Genomic DNA, 21,582 nt, shown 5'->3' on the forward strand with positions numbered 1-21,582 from the left:
GGGCACATGTAGTGCACTTTACTAGAGACTTATGAATAAATTAAAAATGTCAAGAGATATCCACCGGTCAAACCATTTTTTAGGGAGAAAGCACAAGCGCTTTAACACTGGCTAACAGTGGTAAAGTGCACAGAGTCCTCAGGCCAACAGAAACAAATTCAGCAAAATTAGACACAAGCTGGTAAAAAGTTTGAAAAAAGACCACCCTAAGGCTGAAAGGTCTGACTCCCTAGATGTTTGCAAAGTCATTGTTTAGATAAATGGATACTTTCATGAGTTCTCTGAAAGAACCCTTAAAGCAAGTGATTAGCATAAATAAAGCTATTGAATTCTGAAGGGAAACACTCATAACATTCCTAACTAAACAATCTTTAAATAATCATTGAGTGTTGTTGTTGTTGCATGATCTGGCTTATCACAACTTTATGACATTCATTACGCATTTACAGAATAGAAGCAGAAATGTGTATTTGATGAAATAACTATTCCTAAATTGATACATATTCTATAACACATTTTCACACTGAAAAGCAAACATGGATCTCTGCACTGCCATGATCTTTACAACACTGCAAAAGGTGCATGCATGAGATTATCATAGGTTTTGTACTAGAAACGCATCATTCCAATTCAAAAGCCTATGGGCCTCATTACAACCCTGGCGGTCAAAGACCGCCAGGGCTGTTTTGGTGATTGCACCGCCAACAGGCTGGTGGTGCAATCTTGCCTGTTACGACCACGGCAGAAGTGCCGTCGTCGCACCGTCGGGACCGGCGGTTTACCGCAATGGCTGTCCCGGCGGTTTTAAACCTTCTCCATGGCTGTCCCGGCGCTGCCCAGGGGATTAAGAGTTCCCTTGGAAGGGAAGTGGCGGGGCCCCCAGGCACAGCCCCACAATGCTTTTCACTGTTTGCAAAGCAGACAGTGAAAAGCGCGATGGGTGCAGCTGCACCGGTCACACGGCCGCAACACCGCCAGCTCCATTAGGAGCCGGCTCCCATGTTGCGACTCTGTTTCCACCCGCAGGCCCAGCGGGGATGTCAAAATGGGCACGACAGGTGTACAGCCGCATTGGCAGCGGTTACACCTTGGTGGGCGGCGGAGGCCGCCCGTCAAGGTTTGTAATGAGGCCCTATGTGTATGCTTACTTTTCAACTTTTCAGAGTTTGTGTTCTGTGTGGTACAGATTCATGCTGTCTGTGAATGAATGTGAATAGGTAGTGAAGTAGCATAGTAGGAATCCTGGTCCTTACAAAAGCCAGGGTGCCAGTTAGGGGAATATGCAAGGCTGAAATTTGCTGTCCAAGCAGATGCAAGTATAATTGACACCACTAGGCATCACAATCTATCTGGTTTTATTTATCTCCTAGACCATCCCAATATAATGGGGATACCTTGGACAGCATCTGAGATTTTTAACCCTTGTAGTGGATCCCAAGACCCACTACCCATAATAAGTATTTCTTGCTAGGAAAGGGAACACACTTGTCATGAGAATTTTCCCTGACACCCATGTTGGTATATCAGGCCTAGTCTTTCAATTTTGTTCCTTATTTATAGGGAGACACATAGGGGGTGATTTTAACCTTGGCGGACGGCGGAGGCCGTCCGCCAAGGTACCGCCGTGAAATGACCGCACCGCGGTCAAAAGACCGCGGCGGCCATTTAAACATTTCCGCTGGGCCGGCGGGCGCTCTCCGAAAGAGCGCCCGCTGGCCCAGCAGAAATGCCCCTGCAACGAGGACGCCGGCTCAGAATTGAGCCGGCGTAGTTGCAGGGGTGCGACGGGTGCACTAGGACCACCTAGTCCGTAAGGGAAATCCCCTTTCCCCCTGTAGGACAACACAGCACCCCTTAGCTTGGACATTTTTCCATCTATGACTTCCCCACCAGAGGATCCAAAGTGATCTTACTAATACCACTGAAAAAAGACTGACCCAGCCTTACCTTCAGCTCCTACTACCCCACACCATTAGTGATGATATCACTTCTTGTTATGCACAAATTGAGATTTACTACAAACTTGTGATGGGTGGCCTATGTCAATTGGATTGTTCTACCCAAGTTCTAGAGTGCTTTTGACTTTGAGAGACTTTAGTCAAATGGTTTTAGACACTGATTCTGAATGACTGTTGTAATTAATCAAATATCCTATAGTGTAACTTGGTTTCCCTGAACTAGCTGTCAAAGGCCCACAATACGTGCTCTGTAATTTCAGAAGGGTATGTCTTGAAAAACACATATAACAGATTAGAAAATGTATTCAACTACTTCAGAGTAAGAAGAACAGGACTACTCTTTATTACTTCACAGAGAATGAGCTTTCTATCATGTTTTGGAGGTTTATAGTCATCTATGTTTATTAAGGGACAGGATGTGAGTAAGTATTCAATCATCTACATTTATCCATTACATCAGAGTTCTAAAAGCAGATAACACAGACATTACTGTCAATATAAGTCTATATCAATCTGTGTTCATCAATTACAGAATGAACATAGGTTCTTATCGATCTGTATTTAAAAATCACAGTGTGAACAAAGGTCTATATCTATATGTAGTTAAAGAGTGAACATAGGTCTGTATCAATAAAATAGTCACCAATTATAAAGGTCTACATCAATCTGTATTCATTATTACAGAGAAAACTGTGGTCCACTGCAATCCATAATCATTGATTACAGAGTTAATATCTGTCTGTAATAATTTATTATAAGGTAAGCATAGGTCAAAATCAATTCTTATTCATAAATTACAGATTGAACAATGACCTATAACAATTTGCATTCATCAATTACAGAGGGAACTGAGATCTATATCAGTCTGTTGTCATCAATTATGTGATCATAGGCATGTGCTTGTCTGTAGTCCTCTGTTTTAAAGTGAACGTTTGTCAGTCTTCTTCCACAGGATAAGGTAGGTTACTGAGACTGCAAGACCGTATGAACCCCTGCTGACCAGCTAGAAATAACAACACATGGACATGTTAATAAACAGAAATAATAACAATACAAATGGTACAGTTCAGACAACACATACATATTTATAAGAAAGATACTTCCTTAGTAAAACTTCTCAAATATGCCCCGGCATGACACAGTTCTCTCCTATCAGCTAGTCCTAGTAGACAATGAGGGAAAGCTATTTTGGAAGTCATGAGCTGATTCTATTTAACATTTCTTTTAAGGGTGGAACAATCTAACTTTCCAGCTATAAATGAGCCATGCTTCATTATCTGCCTTACGTCTTGACTCCACCATGTCTCACTCACATGAGCAATAGAAACAACAGGTACATCTTGAATTGCCATTTTTCGGTACACACTTACCACTTGCTAGTGATAATGCCTTAGGTTTCCACTCCAATTTCAAGGTTTAAAGTTGGTTGCAATGGTAATTTCTGCAAAATCTTTCTTTCGGATTGTGAATCACATAATTAATGTTGTTTTAAACTACAGTGATCTGCCATCATTTCAGATTTACAGCAATTTTATGACGCAAGTGGATGGCGCTCTGACGCACCAGGAGACCAGAGGCTGCTACCTTTGTTCCTATGGATGCAGACCGGTAAGTAAATCTGGCGATCCTAGCTAGGCAGGCAGGGATCATTGTGCCTTCAGTGAAGAAGCAACTGAAGCTTCTCATCTAAAACCACTGCACTTTGCTGAGTGGGTGCCATGCTTGCTGCATTTGCTCTACATCGGTCTTGTTTTACATAAACTAAGTCCCACCGTAGGAGTTTTTCTTTTTCTGCCCGGTACTACCATGACTCTGGTGACAGTCACCCTGCCCTAGATAGTTTGGGGGGCTATTACTATGACCTGGCCTACCATAGGAGGATGGATAGCCAAGTGGAGGTTTACACTGGCAGTCAGTTGATGATCCACTGTCGTGAAGCTGCTGCTTAACCAGGCTGTAAATAAAGGAGGGGAATCTCTAGCATGGCGGTGCCAGAGCAGGTGTGGGTTACAGTGGAGCCCCTTCTCCAACAAACACCAAATGATGTCTTTAGTATCTCCCCTATGTTGTCAATAATGGCAATAAATGCTCTATTACTGGCAGGTGTAATTTATTACAATATTCATACTGTCCTCTCCCTAGGGAAATTCAACCCTTATCTTGATATCTGAAGCATCAGTCTACACATAAAACTTTCTGGAATGGCCTGATTGCTCAGATGTTAGTGCTAAACAAAACCTCGTGAACTTCTTAAGTGCTTTCCCTTCACTGTCTCCAGTCAGATTGTAAATACTGTTAGAAATGGGGTCTTTGGTTGGTAGTCAGGGTAAGTCACAGACAATCCAAATGATCCTGTGCCCACCCTCTGCTAGCTTGGCACCGAGCAGTCAGGCTTAACTTAGAAGGCAATGTGTAAAGTATTTGTGCAATAAATCATGCAATAACACAGTAGAACACCACAAAAATACACCACACAGTGTTTAGAAAAATATGTAATATTTATCTGGAAAAATGCAGGTCAAAACGATTAAGATGCAATAAGTATATGTTTAAAATATCACTGTAAAAATGATATAAAGTGTCTTTAGTCTTTTAAAAGCAATCAGTGTCTCTTGCAAGCACACAGTACCTGGCTTGTGTTCAGAATCTCCACAAAGAACCGCAGAGGAGGAGACATGTGTTAAACAGGGAGGTGTGCGTTGATTTTATTTTCTACGCAGGGAAGGCTTTGTGTCAATTTCCGGTGCTCGGTCATGGATCCTCTTCAGGTTGCAGGGTTTTCAGACACCCCGGGGATGTTGCATGGAATTCCGGTGCTGACAGGAAGAAGTCACAGAGGCAGCGTCGATCTGGTGGGCGTTACGTGGAAATTTCTACCGCACGGCAGGCGCTGGATAAATCCCTCTCTGGAAGTCAGGCTGCATCATTCTGGCTCAGCTGTGCGTGATCCAGTGGCCTTGCGTCATATTTCCGGTTGCTACACTGGTGCTGCATCAATCTTCTCGTTGCGAAGTCAGGCTGCGTCGTTCCGGTTCGGCATGAAGTGAATTTTTCACCGCAATGCAAGCTGTGCATCATTTCTGGTAGGCTGTGCTACATTTTTGATGCATAAGGATTTCTTCATGCAGAGATGAAGTCTTTTTGGTCCTGAGTCTTCAGAGAACAGGAGGCAAGGGCTATCCGAGCACTTCTCAGCACAGTCAGAGAGCAGCAAGGCAGCAGGGCAACAGTGAGGCAGCAGTCCTTCACAGAAAGCAGTTAGGTGAGTCCTTTGGGCAGCCAGGCAGTTCTTCTTGGCAGGGTGAAGTTTCTGGTTCAGGTTCTCTTCTCCAGGAAGTGTCTGAGTTGGTAGGGGCAGAGGCCCTGTTTAAATACCCAAATGTGCCTTTGAAGTGGGAGAGACTTCAAAGAGTGACTTAGAAGTGCACAAGGTCCCCTTCCAGTTCAATCCTGTCTGCCAGGGTCCCAGTAGGGGGTGTGGCAGTCCTTTGTGTGAGGGCAGGCTACTGTCCTTTGACATGTAAGTGTCGGGCCCTCCACCCTCCCAGCCCAGGAAGACCCATTCAAAATGCAGATGTATGCAAGTGAGGCTGAGCATCCTGTGTTGGGGTTTGTCTGAGTGAATGCACAAGGGAGCTGTCAACTGAACCCAGCCATACATGTATTGTTAGGCACAGAAGTATTTAAGTTATCAACTACTGCTGAAGTATTACACTGGTATATGAATTATAGTATCCTTGAAAATAAATGGCAGAAATGTTTCTTCTTATTCTCGAAGCCTAACCCAATTACAAAGTGAACATTTTACCATTCTTTATGTACCTAGGAATGTGTGTTTCTATATAGCCACTTTCTCTACTTTCCTTCTGCATGCAACTGTAGACCACGGGCCAGGTTAACCATGATTCTGGGTTCCGCTAAACCCCTCCCTGTCGATTTATCATGAGCAACCTATCACCACTCAAACAGATTGTCCTTTAAGCAATTACACAGTGGTATGGAACATGATATGAAATGTGCGATTTTTTGTAGCTTTTGGTACTCACACATTAATATGTTTGTACATCCCCCACAAAGATAAGATTTAAACATTCATTGGGGTAATACCAAGACTTAAAATTACATTGACTTGTCTAATTCAGACCAAAATATTTAAAAGGCTAATTTAGAGTGTCCAACGCTCAATATACCTTTAAATAAATAGACAAAAACAAGAGCTCAACTATGTAATATTGCTGAATGAAAATAGAACAGTCTATATTTAGCAAGTGACTAATTCCTGCACATGGGGGGCATAATTGCAGACATGTTTCAGGATTAGGAAGCTGCCACTGATAACATTTAGCTGTGACTCTCTATATAAACTTTGAGCCCTCATTCTCCTTTTCACTACTGAAAAGACAAAAGGAGAGAGAAAACCTTTGTTGCAGCTATATTATGGGCCCTATTCACAAAGTAAACTTACACCTGAATTCTAACTTTACCTTTGTGAATTGGGCCCGTAGACTTCAGGTCTAAACTTAGACTTTAGGTCTAAACTCAGACATCAGATCTAAGTTTACCTTTGTGATTTGGGCCCCAAGGGCCCAATGTATCAAACAAAATTGCATTCACAAACGGTGCGAATCGCTAAATTTGTCCGTTTGCAAATGCAAAAACGTGGTCTGCGATGCATGAAAGGCAATCGCAGACCAAAAATAAATCGCAAAAATATAGATTTTTTGCATTGCGACCTGGTTTTGCGTGTCGCATTTTGCATCTCGCAATTTGCGACATGAAATACCGAATCAAGTAGGAAATTGCGAGACACAAAATGCGACTCACAAAACCAAGTCGCAATTTGATGCATCAAAAAATCGCAAATTGCGATTTTTCGCAGAATGGCCTTTTGCACATGCAAAATACCACTAAGTGAAACCAGGTGGTAACCAGGTGCAACCTATATAAAGAGGCCCAGAATGCCTAAGACTCTTTTCCACAATGGCTGTACTCTACGTCATGGTGAGGAGAATAAGGATCCGGGCAGGTTTGAGGAGAGGGAGGAGGAGACAGTAGCGCATTTTCAGAGTGCGCATTACCCTTTTTAACCAGACTGAGGAGGAAATATATGAGAAGTATAGGTTGAACTCAGCCATGATACTTGACCTGATAGCTGAGCTACAACCCATACTGCAGCGCACAACACATAGAACTCATAGCATACCCACCCATGTGCAGGTATTATGTTCCCTGCACCTACTCGCCTCAGGGAGCTATCAAGGGGTCATAGCAGCAGCTGGAGGAGTATCACAGAGTGCCCTCTCTAGATTTTTCAATGCATTTATCAACGCCATGCTGAGTAGGATACACCAGTACATCAGATTTCCCCACACCCCACAGGAAATACATCAGACAAAAATAGATTTCTACCAGATAGCACAGTTCCCCCATGTCTTAGGTGCCATAGATGGGATACATGTTGCAATCTGTCCACCATCGGCAACAGAGTATGCCTACCGCAACCGTAAATACCAACATTCAATGAATATACAGGTGATATGCAATGCCGCCTACATCATAACTGATCTCGTGCCCAGGTACCCAAGGAGCACACATGATTCATACATCTTTCGCCACAGCGGCATTCACACAAGACTGCTAGCTGAGGAGTTTGGTGAAGGATATCTACTAGGTATTGTCCCTCTGTACACTGGTGCATTGATGCCGTTGTGACATCAGATGGCTCACTTACTCATTATACACTCTGTTCCTTCCAGGAGACAGTGCCTACGCAGTGCGCACCTACATGATGACGCCCTACCTCAATCCTACAACACCGCAGAACGGAGATACAATGCAGCACACAGGGCAACCCGCAATGTGGTGGAGCGCACCTTTGGCCTGCTGAAGATTCGCTTCAGGTGCATCCACAAAAGTGGAGGTGTACTACAGTACTGCCTGGAGACAACATGTAGAATAGTGGCAACATGTGCAATCTTGCACAATATAGCTACCACCAGGGGAATACCTGTGGAAATATCTGATTCAGACTCTGATGAGGATGATGATCCCATACCCCCCTACAGCCAGCAGACAGGACCAGTGCAGCAGAGGGCAGGCAAAGGCGTGCTGACATCACGCACAACCATTTCAGATGTAAGTAATGACGACACAACTTCACTGACATGTGTACTGGTAGTTAGAATATTTATTACCTTAACATCAGGTAACATATGTTTCACTAGCAGAAAAAATGAAATAATATGTGTCTTAAAAAAAAGCAGATAACAGTATCTCACAATTGAATAATAGTTTACTGTATCACACTATAAGAAAACAGTCCCCTGTGGCCATTACTATCACATATACGGCCACGCAAGCCATTCGAGTGCGCAGTGGCCTCACTGGCACCTCTGTTGTTGGCCTCAGTGGCAGTGCTGTGTCTGGCATTGCGACGCCTAGCATCAGTGGTGGGCACTGCTAAGCTGCTGAAGCTAGATGTGTCCTCTGTGTCCCCTAGTCCAAGTTCACTGGGTGTAGCGGAGCAGTTACCCAGCATATTGTCCACCACAGTAGTGTTCTGCACCAGTCCCTGTGCCACATCCCTGCTGCTGTGCACTGCCTCCACCTGTGCGGCCACAGCACGCCGCAATATGAGGGCTGTTGAAGTAGCGAGGCGATTGACCGAGCAAAAGAAACCACCAAGCATACCCATAAAACGCCTCTCCTGCCTGCGGTGGCTGACTATGTCGTGCCGCAGCTCTGTGCATAGTTCCCTCACTGCAATTGTCAGCTCCCTGGTGTTCTCAGAAGCTTGGATCTGTCCCTCATGCAGTTTAGTGAGGTTGGAATTTAGGCCCTCCAACTGCCGATGCAGCCCCGCCATTTTGGCATTGTGTGCCTGCATCTGCCTTTGTATAGAAGATATTTTCTTGTTTTGCAGGCGCTGCTGTTTCAACATAGCAGATTCCAGGCCACCGAAGACTGATGGCTCCTCTCCTGCTTCCATATGCTGCGCCCCTGCATACGAAGGCCTCCTGCGGGGTGTTGTGCTACGCTGGGGCTGGGACTCCTGCATAACAGTGCATCTGCCATCTGGAGAAGGTGTGTGGCCGTCATCCCGAATGTCGTCAGAGTCCTGGCTCAATTCGGGTAGCGGTACAGCCCTAGCCTTGCGTCTGATCGGCGCTATATTCTGTGACTGACTGGTGTTTGAGTCAGATGCAGGGTGGGTTTCAGTATCCCCCACAACGGCACTTGCAGATGCTGCTGGGCCTGGGCCACCTGCAACGACAATGTGCAGCATGTCAGTTTTGTATGTATCACCAAAGGTTACACAATGGTAATAAATGTACTGTTACATCATATCACTATGTTGTGGGTGTTGTGTTCTTCTGGGTGTCCATCTACTTAATTACATTCTATGTGCTACTTTCAGCTCTGGGTTGTGGACTACCACTCCCATAAGGCATTGTTGTGCCGCTTCTAAGATGTGGAATGGACTACTTATCACAATACTTTGCACTACTTGCTAATTCCTAAGGGGCATTTGTACACACACATATAGGGTTACATTTCAATATTGCACTTACCTTTACTGGTGCTTGGTGTGCCGGATGAGTCGATGTCAGTGACCCCACTGACAGCTTCTGGGAGGAGTGTCAACTCCACCAGGTCTTCCATCGGGGTGGAGGGTGTCTCGGTGGATGGTCCGCCTCCTGTGTTCCTTGCCTCCTGAAGTCTTCTTGCCACCCTCTCCTTGGCACGGGAACGCAGGTCGTACCACCTCTTCTTGATCTCCTCCACAGAGCACTGCGCAACTCCCACAGCGCAGATTTTTGTTTGAATGTCTGCCCAAAGTCTTCGCTTTTCACTCTCAGGGACCTGGAGTGAGCTCTTTCCAAACAGACGGTCATGGCTCCTCGCCACCTCCTCAGTGAGCACCTCCAGTTCCTGCTCACTAAACTTGAGTTTTCTTTTCCTCACTCCCTTCTCCTTTCCCTGTGCAGAGGTGTCCATGGTGATGTGCAGTCCTGCCTTGTTCACAGACTTGCTCACTGTGGCTGGGCTGTGTCTCTCTCAGTGCTCCTTTGGGTGTGGCACCTGCAAACTGCCCGGGATGACTCACTTCCTGCTTGTGATGTCATCAGACTCTGCCAGGTGTGCGTTCTCGCAATTTGCGATTTTCAATTACTGAATCGCAAATTGCGTTCTCGCAAATTGCGATTCGGTATTTGGGCCTCGCAAAACACAAATAGGGATTTTTAAGAAATCACTAATTCCGAATCGCAAATATGTTACATAGCATATTGCGACTCGGAAATAGCGATTTCTTAAAAATCGTATTTGCGATTCGCAGACGGCTTTCTTGATACATCTGGCCCCAAGTGTATAAGAGAATCCTGCCTATGACCGGTTTCTAATCAATAGAAAACATTTTTCAGTGTCGTTCTGAATATTACTCATTACTATCTCACATCAATAAAACTGCATTGTCATCCATAAAATTGACAGAGATTATATCTACGGTACTCTACAACACCTATTTATTTTTCTAATGATAAGACCTTCCCTAGCAGTTTCAAATGCTGAATAAGAGGCTTGCAAACATTCAAACCCCAAGTTTGCCATACCTACGTACCAGTCATGTCTTCATTTCTCTTTACAATTATTTAACCTCAAAATGACGAGTCAAACAATCACACTAAACAAAGACCATCAATGCAGAAAGACTACTAATGCTAGTGTTGGACATTCTGCTTTGCTACTCATAATTTGTTTGCTGAAATCGTATTTGTTGGCCTTAAGTCTTTGTAAACTTTACCACTGCTAACGAGTGTTAAAGTACTTGCACTCTCCTTAAAACGTAGGAGAACTGCTAAACCCAATTCCCATAATTAATCTACTTGTAAGTCTTCAGTGAAGTGTCAATACATGTGCCCTGTCAATTAAATGCTACTGAAGAGCCTGAAACACTGATTGTACCACCCACTTAAGTAGCACTGGAAACAAGTCTCAGGCCTTCCACTGCACCCTGTATGTGCAGTTTTAAACTGTCACATTGACTTAGTAAAATTAACCTTTTGCCAGGCCCAAACCTTCCTTTTTAATACTTATAAGTCACCTCTAGGGAAGGCCATGGACAACCCAAGTGCAGGGTGCGGTGTTCCCAAAAAGTAGGACATGTACTTTTAAGTTTTACAAGTCCTAGCAACAAAAAATCCTTAAATGTGTTTTCTCTTCTCTCCCATAGGATACAATTGGGATGACCTTATTACATTGTATGTGCAATTTCTAAATGAGAGGACATGGGACCCCCAAGAAGGGTGTCTCTGGAATCCCAATTTAAAATCACAACTTGTGATGAAATTGGATTTTACATTTTAATTTTGAAAATACTACTTTTAGAAAGTTGTAATTTTCTTACTTCAACCATCTGGTGCCTTGTGCTAGTCGCTGACATGTCTGTGTGGGTGACAGCTGGGCTTTTGTGCATCCCATCCAGACAGCCACACAGAAAGGCAGCTTATGTGTGACTGATGGGTCATCCAAAGCCTCATTGGCCATCTTGGGCAGGATCGGAGGGATGCAGGTGACACTTACACCTGAATGGGCTGTGTTCGGTCCCCACACAAAGGGCTGCATACACCCCTGTAGACTGACACCAACGAATCACCTCCTTTGCTCCTCACATCTTGATCTCGACGTCGATGAACTCCAAACCAGGGTACTGTTTCAGCGGGCCACGGCTGGCTGCTATATACAACCTGCGCTCCATTGCAGACGGTCTGACTTTCCAGATTTGACCCAGTATAGCATGGCCAGATAGCCCCGGTTGGCTCTTTATGCATCTAAGCACTACCACTAAGTTGATTTTTTACAAATTCATATTTCGACTTCTACTTATTGGATTTTTGTCATTTTGGTCTTCTTTTGTTAATTAAATTAGCCACTATTGTTCTAAACAGGTGTGGTATCCTTTTGTGTGGTGTTCTCACTTTTACACAAGTGTTGCACAAATACTTAACACATTGCCACTTAAGTTAAGCCTTACTGCTGAATTCCAAACTACCAGGGGGTGGGCACAGATTAATTTAGGGTGTGTTGGTAACTTACCCAGACTAGGACAGTGGTTCCTACTCAGACAGGATGCATACCTCTGGCATCCAGAAACCTAATTTCTAACAATTACAATTTTGAAAATGTCACTTATAAAAAGTTAGCATTTTCTTGCCTTAGCCATTTGGTGCCTTCAGTTAGTATTTGCATCACCTGACTAGGTATGTGTGACAGTTGGGCTTTGTGTATTCCTCCTAAACAGCCACACACAAAGGGAGCTTATGTGTGACTGATGGGTCATCCAAAGCCTCTTTGGACACCTTGGGCAGGATGGGAGGGAGGAGCTGACACACCTGAATGGGCTGTGTTCTGTCCCTACACAAAGGGCTGCATACCCCCCGTACTGAGTCTGGAACCAGAGTAGGAAGGGCTGAGAGCAACTCTGTACACTTCAAATGCCTCTTTTTCAAGTCTTCCCACTTCAAAGGCACCACTGGGTAAAATACCTGAACTTTTAATCATACCAACTCAGTACACTTCTCGATCAGTGGATACTCTGGCAGGAAGAAGGACTGCTGTGCTGCCCAAAGAATTGTCACTCTGCTGGTCGATGTTGCCCTCCTCGCCTGGTAATGAGAAGGATTGGACCTGAATCTCTCTAACCTAGAACCATAGTGACTCTAAGGGCCTGCTGGCTTGCCTCCTGTTCTTCTGAAGTCTCAGGGAAATCGAAGACTTCTCTTCATACTGCAACAGCACCAGTACTTTGCTTACTGCAGGGCTTGCCCTGCCCAGTGGGACCAATCCAGTCCTTAGAAGTGGGTATAAAGTGCTGCAACTGCCAGAACCTGCACATCAACACCACTGCACTGATCAGAATCTCCATCAACATTGACACATTGCAGCTGCTGCAAGGATCGAGGACACTGCATTGCTACTGGTGCATTACCCCTGCTGTGAGGATCATGATTACCGCATTGCTGACTGTTTGATGCATGGTGTTAGACTTTTCATCCTTGTCGTGGTCTCCCCTAACTTTTGCCAGGTTGAGGATGTGTGCTAAAGTGAAAGTGCTCCTGTATAAAATGTGTATGTAATTGGCTTTCCATGATTGGCATATTTGATTCACTAGTAAGTCCCTAGTACAGTGCTCTCTAGGTACCCGGGGCCTGTAAATCAAATACTACTAGTGGGCCTGCAGCACTGGTTGTGCCACCCACATTAGTAGCCCTGTAAACAGGGCTCAGACCTGCTACTGCAGTGTCTGTGTGTGCAGATTTTAACTGCCAATTCGACTTGGCAAGTGTACCCACTTGCCAGGCCTAAACTATTCCCTTTTCCTACATCTAAGACACCCCTAAGGTAGGCCCTAGCTAGCCCCATGGGCAGGGTGTAGTGTATGTTTAAGGTAGGACATATACTATTGTGTTTTATATGTCCTAACAGTGAAATACTGCCAAATTCTGTTTTCACTGTTGAAAGGTCTATCCCTCTCATAGGTTAACAACAGGCTGCCTTTAAATAAGATTAAAGCATAGACTCCCTTTGGGAGTTGATAGACATGTGGAGTTTGGGGTCTCTGAGCTCACAATTTAAAAAAAAATCTTTTAGTAAAGTTGATTTTAAGATTGTGTGTTTGAAAATGCACTTTTAGAAAGTGGGCATTTTCTTGCTTAAACCTTTCTGTGACTCTGCCTGTTTGTGGATTCCCTGTCTGGGTCAGTTTGACAGTTGGACTGTTTGCTCCTCTCTCTAGACAGTGACACAAAGGGAGCTGGAGTGTAGCCTAATTATCCTGATGAGCCATCTGTGCTAGGAGGTAGGGGAGGTGGGGTCACTTCAACCTGAAAGGGCTGTGCTTGCCCTCACACAATGCAGTATGCAACCCCCTGGTGTGTGTCTGGGGCCTGTCCTGGGCAAGGTAGGATTTCACAAACAAGAGAAACTTTCCTTTGAAGTAAGCCTACTTCACAGGCCAAAATAGGTATAAGAAGAGCACCCAAAACCACACACTTTAGATCACTTCTGGACATCAAGAGGAACCTCTGCCTGGAGAAGAGCTGAAGAATTGAGGAGAACTGATGCCCTGCCTGTGACTATGCTTTGTGGAGCTATCCTGGAGTTGCTGCTTCTGCCTGTGCAAGGAGACAAAGACTGGACTTTGTTGTGCATTCCTGCTTGTGAAGCGATCTCCAGGGGCTTGTCCTGAGCTTGCGTCCTGTTGTTGAAGTCTCAGGGCCATCAAAGACTTCCCCTGCTAGCACCTGGACTCTCTGTTGAGACTCCTGCCCTATCCAGTATCTGAGGCCTTGGAGGGTGAAGCTGGCAGACCAAGACTAAAAATCCACGCACAGACTGCTGAGACGCAGCTGAAAAACGACTCGCCGCCAGCTTTGCAGCAGAAATCGACACTCCACCGGCATCGCGGCTGGAAGATTGATGCACGCAGCTGGAGAAATGATGCGCAAAACCCACTGATGGAGGCTGATAACGTCGCAACACACATTGCGCGGTTGTGCTAATACTTTGCAGCAGGATTTACAATACAAACCTTGTTGGGCACCCGAGTGCTAGCCCGGATCGACTCATCGCTCTCCTGCAGAGAGGAAAAACGACACACGTGACCCGACCGGAGAAAGAGAAACGACGCACGGTCTCGCTTGCGGGCAAGAAATCGATGCATTGCTAAACTTTTTCGACACACACTCGCCTGTGCGTGTTATTTTGACGCTACGCAGGTACTTTTCAACGCTAACAGTGTTTCTACTGTTTAGTAAAGGTTTTAAGACTCTTTTGCTTTAAAACTTAATAACTTGACTTGTGGATGTTGGTTTTTGTCATTTTGGGCTTGTTTTGTTTAGATAAATATTTCCTATTTTTCTATACCTGTGTTGTGTCATTTTGTAGTGTTTTCACTGAGTTACTGTGTGTGGTACAAATACTTTACACCTAGACTCTGAAGTTAAGCCTGCCTGCGTGTGTCAAGCTACCAAGAGGGTGAGCGGGGTTAACTGAGGGTGATTCTCCTTTACCCTGACTATAGTGAGGGTCCTTGCTTGGACAAGGGGTAACCTGACTGCCAACCAAAGACCCCATTTCTAATACATGGCCTCCATTCTCTATGCATCTCTGACATTGCATTGCTCAGAGCCTATATCTTCCAGATTGACACCAACGTATCGCCTCCTTTGCTCCTCCCATCTTGTTCTCGATGTTGATGAACTCCGAACCAGGGTACTGTTTCAGAGGGCCAAGGCTGGTTGCTATATTCGACCAGCCCTCCATCGCGGTTGGCCTGACCTTTCATGTTTGACCCAGTCTAGCATGGCCAAAAAGCCCTGGTTGGCTCTTTATGCTTCTAAGCACTACAACTAAGTTTATTTTTTATAAATTCATATTTCGACTTCTATTTATTGGATTTTTGTCATGTTGGTCTTGCCTTGTTCATTAACTCAAGCACTATTGTTCTAACCAGGTGTGGTATACTTTTGTGTGGTGTTTCACTTTTACACATGTTTTTCACAAATACTTAAAACTTTGCCACTTAAGGTAAGCCTGACTGCTGTGTTCCAAGCTACCGGGGGTGGGCATGTGTTAACTTAGGGTGTGTTGGTGACTTACCCAAACTGGGACAGTGGTTACTGTTTAGACAGGGTGCATACCTCTGCCAACTAGAAACCCAATTTCTAACAATTACTATTTTGAACATGTCACTTCTATAAAGTTAGCATTTACTTGCCTTAGCCATTTGGTGCCTTCACCTAGTCTCTGGGTCACCTGACTGGGTATGGGTGACAGTTGGGCTTTGTGTATTCCTCCTAAACAGCCACACACAATGGGACCCTAGGTGTGACTGGATGGGCCATCACTAGCAGGATGGGAGGGAGGACCTGGGGCCAGCCCCACTTACACTTGAATAGGCTGGGTTCTGTATCCACGCAAAGGGCTGCATACCCCCTGTAGATAGCCTGGAGACAGGGGCAGGAAGGCAAGGCACCTGTGCAATTCAAAGGCATGCCTCTAGAAACCTCTCCCCACTTCAAAGGCACAAGAATGTATAAATATTGCACCTCAGACATCAACTCTTCAGTACACCTCTGGACCTGTGTCTACCGTGGCAGGAAGAATAACTGCTATGGGAAAGGACTGCCACTCTGCTGGACTGCTGCTCTGAAAGGATTAACGCCCTGTTATGCTTACCGGCTGCCCACGTGTCTGGGGAGGAAGAACTGGTCCTGCAACTTCATCTTGAACCCAGGGCTCCCAGAGTGACTCTAAGTGCTAGTCTGCAGGCCTCCTGATCTGAGCCTCAGAGACATAAAAGGCTCCCCAACATCTGCTCATCCCCTGGACCCAGCTGCAGTGAGTTCCTGAAACCCAAGTGGTGCCCCTCAGGTTGTGACTCAGTGAGCTGAAATTAAGCTTTTGGGCTCTTTGCGACTGTAAAAAGACCTGTTTGCACCAAGACCTCACTGCTCGCACCACAGTTCGAATGCAAACATCCGTCAGTCCAACTCTTTGAGCTACAGCATCCACTCTTCACAAGGCCTGACAACATGAAGCTCCTGCAATGCCCACCTGCTATGCTGTCAGCTTTTCAGGACTTGCTGACAGGACTTGCTGACAGCTCTTCCTGCTCCTCACGGCCCTCTTCAATGCGAGCAAGAGTCTTGGCACAGAGAAGGTAAAACTTCAGCAGGCCTAACCTGGTGACTGTAGCTGACCAGCACTCTATTGCAAATAGCTTAAACGTGTGTTTAACCTGGTACTACACAACCATATATCCCGAGCTTTTTGACATTATTTTCACTAACATCTTTATAAACATCATAACTCTGATTCTACTTATTGGATTGTTGTTGTTTTTGTCATGTTTTACTTATTAAATTGGGCCTTATGGTTCTAACTTGATATGGGATCTCTTTTCATGGTGTTTCTCACTTTACTATTGTTTGAAGGGTTGCAAAAATACTTTACACATTGCCTCTAATTTAAGCCTGACTCGTCTGTGCCAAGCTCCCCGAGGGGTTCAGCACAGGCTAATTTGAGGGTTGTTTGTGCCTTACTCTGGCAAAGAATGTGGTTGCTGTTAGACCAGGGCTCACACCTCAGTCAACCCAATTTTTCATGGTGAGCCTTTCACAAATATGCTCCAATCGCTTGTTTGTACAAGCTCTTGTATTCAATATTGGAAAATGTTGTATCCTGTTCTTGCCGGGGTTGGAAGCTCACTCTCCTCTTCTGCTATGCTGGCTCAACTAGTTGTAGCTCGACTCCCCAAATAATGTCCATCACCAGTCCAATGAGCGGATGTGAAAGACAGTTCATATGCACAGGCATATATCTGGCGCACGCTGCCCAATAAGGCAACAGCAGTGATTGCTTTCTGGTAACCAGCAAGTCAGTATCTTTCCAGTATGGGCTGTTATACTGCTATGCACACAAACACATCCTTCCTTCAACTATTTTTGCACCCAGGTGAAATCACAGGCACACACATTATTGTTACACCTCCACCAAAAGTGTGAAGTAGACAGACGTGCATTGCACTAATGGAACAACATACTAGCACATGCCTATTATTGCACATTTCACTCATCAGAAAGCTTGCCAGACCTGGTGGAATAGACATTGAGGTTCCTGCAAATGCCCAGAGCATTGGTTCCTAACCGTTTGACTTCCATGGACTTCCATGGACCCCTGCTGATTACTGGAACCCAGACCCCCATCTGTGCAATTGCAAATATTTGAACCTCAACCCCATCCACAAAAATACAGAAAGCTGTGTACATCAAATATACAAATTCTGAAATATATATCTTACTTATATACAAAAACAAATATGTGCAAAAATCTAAATTTACATTTTAATTGGAAAGGTGGAAAGTTTCAAAGTGTTGTTTTATTTCTATAAGTTGGTTATATGATTGGCTCCAACATATCAATTTGTTTTTTTTACTCTTTTTGTCTGCATTTACCATTGTTTCAAACAAGTCATCCATACTAGATTCTTTTTGCTGTACTTGTAATAAAGATACGAAAACCAACTCAGTTTTTATTCACTAATTTCACATTCTTTCACACAGTTTTGAAATTTAAAATTTTTCTATTTAAGTATATACACTTCCTTAACCTGATAACATTATTTAATTTTCTAAACAGCTGTACACTCCGAGTATTCATCGTGGAACCTCAGGGTTACACAGAATACATATTAAGAATCACTTAGGAGCTCAAGTTAGCTTGCACTATGTTCTTTCATTTAATCAACAATCATGTCTCCCTGGTGACAAGGCTACCTGCCAGCCCATCCCCTTGGTCACCACTGCTCTGGGCATGGGCAGTAACTCTGTCCTCCAATGCCCACTTGCCTGTTTCTTTTGGTTCTCCTTGTCAGTGGAGCCACAGGGTGATTGGAAAAGATGAGGTGCATTTCATTTTCAATACACACGAGTTGTACCACCCACCAGAGCACTCACTGTTACTTTCTGCCCCAGGAGACCAAGTATGTTTTGGTAGTTTTCTGATGATGAAGGTGTAAGAGAATATGCCTGCTCATCTGTCTACTGACAGTCACACAAGTGAATTGAAATTGACTAAATTTGAGATGTACATCAACTCCAGTGTCCTGAATGCTCCAGTCAATCACTCACAAACTTGAGCAGGAGCAATAACAAAGAAAAATGACTGCAACAGGAGAATTACTTCAGCTTTCTCTGCAAATAAGCAGCAGCTTCTTTTCTTACATGACAGCAGTGATTTGCAGGATCTCTATGCCACAATTACACCTATGTTGTACTATGGAAAATTCACAGTTTTTACAAGTACTTTTATGCATGGGATGGAAATGAGAGAGCAATGTGTGGTGCAAGTGCATCACTTCCTCATCTTAGCTCCACTCCTTTGGTAATTTCAGTACAAACAAAACAAATTGATTGAAATGAGTTTGCCGCACACCTGTGTCACAGCCTGAAGCCACTTATGAATTCCAAACAGTAGCTGACTTGACATAGCATTATAACAAGACCCTGGCTAACATAGTGGATGAAATGATTCATATGAAAAATAACACAATCACATCCCTAGTGTACAATAAGGAGATAACAAAGAAATAAAAAGTCTCAGATCTGTGCAGAGAATGTGGCAGCAAAGCCCCTTAACCTTGCATCCAACTTACTTGCAGAGTGAAAGGAGAAAGTACAAGAACATCATTTTTGAAGTTGAAGCCTTTTTAGGTCTTAGACAGATCAAGTGAAAACCCACCCCTGAAATCTCTTTAACATCGTCAAACAACATTCAGCAAAACTATTATCAGCACTACAATTCTATGTGTGAACCTCTTTGTGGAATAAATATGCAAGTTCAAACTCTCACTACCAAGCACTTTGGAGCAGGCATCCTTTTCCTTTTTCCTTCCCTGGAGCATATTCAGAGAAGTGAGTGGAGATGACCTCACTAAGACAATTGCTTACACAAGAGCTTTGCACACATTGTGAACCTAATCCTCCATGTCTTTCTGAAGGAGATCAGTCAGTCCATCTCCCCTTTCTGAATGCAAGTGATTAATTATTGCAAAGTTCCAGACTGAATCTTTTGACTAGAAGCAGACACAGAAGACTTGAACAACGTCTTCCCTGTGACCACCTCCCTTTTCTACCAAATTTAGGAAATTGTTTACAACTCAACTCAGGCAGGTTATTGTGGATTACAATAGTTAGGTGACTTCCAATCAGGTTTTAGATTTGGCTGTAGCACAGAAACAGTTTTTCTACAGATTATGAACGCCCTTCACATTCTGGATATGAGTGATTCCTGCCTAATCATTCTCTGCAGAGTCTGATGCAATCAATCATGGCATCCTAAACAACACATTAAAGTAGAGAATGTGGATACACTGCAAAGTCTTAAGCTATTTCTTGTCACCAGCCTCTACACATCAACTGAACTGTAACTGGACAATGCGTTGTGTCTGATGTGTGCTACCTAGAAAATACACTCAGCACCCCTAGATGCCTGGCACGAAAACTTACATTGACTAGGAATATATTGCTGCATGGTGCCGTCTCTTTATGTCTAGAACCTCACCAGGTTAAGAAACAAAAGCCTATTTCCCGGTCCTTCTCTGGATGTGCACCCATGATATGAATTTGATTTCCCCTGCAATTCCAAGAAACCCTTCAATCAATTCCTTTAAGAAGTATTTAAAATGCCTACTGATTGAGACATTTTAGCTAAACAAATCTCTCCATTGCACACGCTCTGTAAATAGTTACTGTATTGCAACCCAAGATATTCCACTTATCCAAATAACTTTTTGTGCATCATGATCCTTGTAATTAGATTCAGGCCTCCCCCTAGGTTAATAAGAGTGTTCTATGGCACATAGCAGGTCCTCTGAGCATGGGGCCTGATGTAGTTTTCAGTTCTTGACTTAGGGCCCACTGACCTTGTAATAGCATTAAAATAGTTTACATAGGACAGCAAAACAGAAATATTGGTAGAATAATGAGAAACGCTGTAAGGTGGGTAAATGAAGAAGAGGTGAAATAAGAGAGAGAAAGAAAAACAGTCTGCAAGCCTTGTTAGGGGTAAACCAGTAGTTGACATCATTGTGTATTCTGCTTTTCTTCCCTTCTCATCGATATAGATGTATATCCACACACATTGCAATGCCATCTACCAAACTTTTAGTGTATTTGTGATAATCATTTCTCAATCATCCCAATCATCCTGTAAACCTCTTTGCAGTAGAAGTCATGAAAGTCCAACCACCCCTCCTTACCTCTTTAGCGGGGCCGACCCCCTCTGAGTGGTGTTACTTTGTTGCACAGGTTCTTTTTGCAGCACATGATCAGGTGTAGAGAATCTGTGTGTGCTTTACAGTTAGCTGCACAGTATTGGCTGATGTTTGCAGTCTCTTTGAAGTGAAAAAAGAGAAAGGGTGTCCTCAATATAGTGAATGGTTCACACTCCTTTGAGACAGATATCCAATTTCATATTTTGAATACTGAAGATTTAGATTTTGAAAAAGGCAAGCAGGTATGCACACCATGCAACCCTCTGCCTATCAACTTACACAGTTAGGCCCAGATTTACTATGATTTTAAAAAGTGAAACAACCCTGATGCAAAATCCTTTTGGGGATTTACTAAGCCATGCAAAGCCACTTTGTGTAGCATTGCATCAGTGGCGTAGCTTCAGTGGGAGGGGGTGTTTGGGGTGTGACACCACTACCCCCAAATTAATGCCTTCTTGGCTTAAAAGTTGTCTATAGCAAGCCCTGGGTCGGGTCGCCTATGCCTTTGTTGTTTTTTTTTCATCATCCCATTAAAAGATTTTAATGAGTTGTATTTCTAAAAGGAACTTAGACAGAGGCTTATTGAACCTGTTCCTTATGGGTACATTGTATCCCAAACCTTGGTTATCTCTCCACCCAGTGGCATACTGTTTTTTAGTTGGGAAATTTGTGATTCACACCTCCAAATCTCAGTGACTAAGCTACACCGCCGCATTGCATGCTGTAGTAAATACTAGGGCCCAGATTTACTATTATTTAGCACAGTGCAACACAGCAAGACAACTTGCT

The 21,582-nt window shown here is 44.0% G+C and overlaps 1 protein-coding gene across 2 annotated transcripts in view; it reads right to left on the reverse strand.

Annotated features, from left to right (window-relative positions):
* Positions 1-2,278: 2,278 nt before the first annotated feature.
* Positions 2,279-21,582, reverse strand: part of LOC138282986 (secreted Ly-6/uPAR-related protein 1-like) — a 176,178-nt gene continuing 156,874 nt past the window's right edge. The window contains exons 4-5 of one of the 2 annotated variants that reach the window (XM_069221077.1): positions 20,779-20,913; positions 2,279-2,961 (exon numbers count right to left, since the gene is read on the reverse strand). In XM_069221077.1, coding sequence (XP_069077178.1) covers positions 20,783-20,913 — 131 coding nt within the window. In that variant the 3' untranslated portion in view covers positions 2,279-2,961; positions 20,779-20,782. The remainder of the gene's footprint in view (positions 2,962-20,778; positions 20,914-21,582) is intronic. The other variant, XM_069221078.1, reaches the window with a different exon arrangement.

The sequence above is a fragment of the Pleurodeles waltl genome, chromosome 2_2 (assembly GCF_031143425.1).
Source record: "Pleurodeles waltl isolate 20211129_DDA chromosome 2_2, aPleWal1.hap1.20221129, whole genome shotgun sequence".
Classification (NCBI taxonomy): Eukaryota; Metazoa; Chordata; class Amphibia; order Caudata; family Salamandridae; genus Pleurodeles; species Pleurodeles waltl.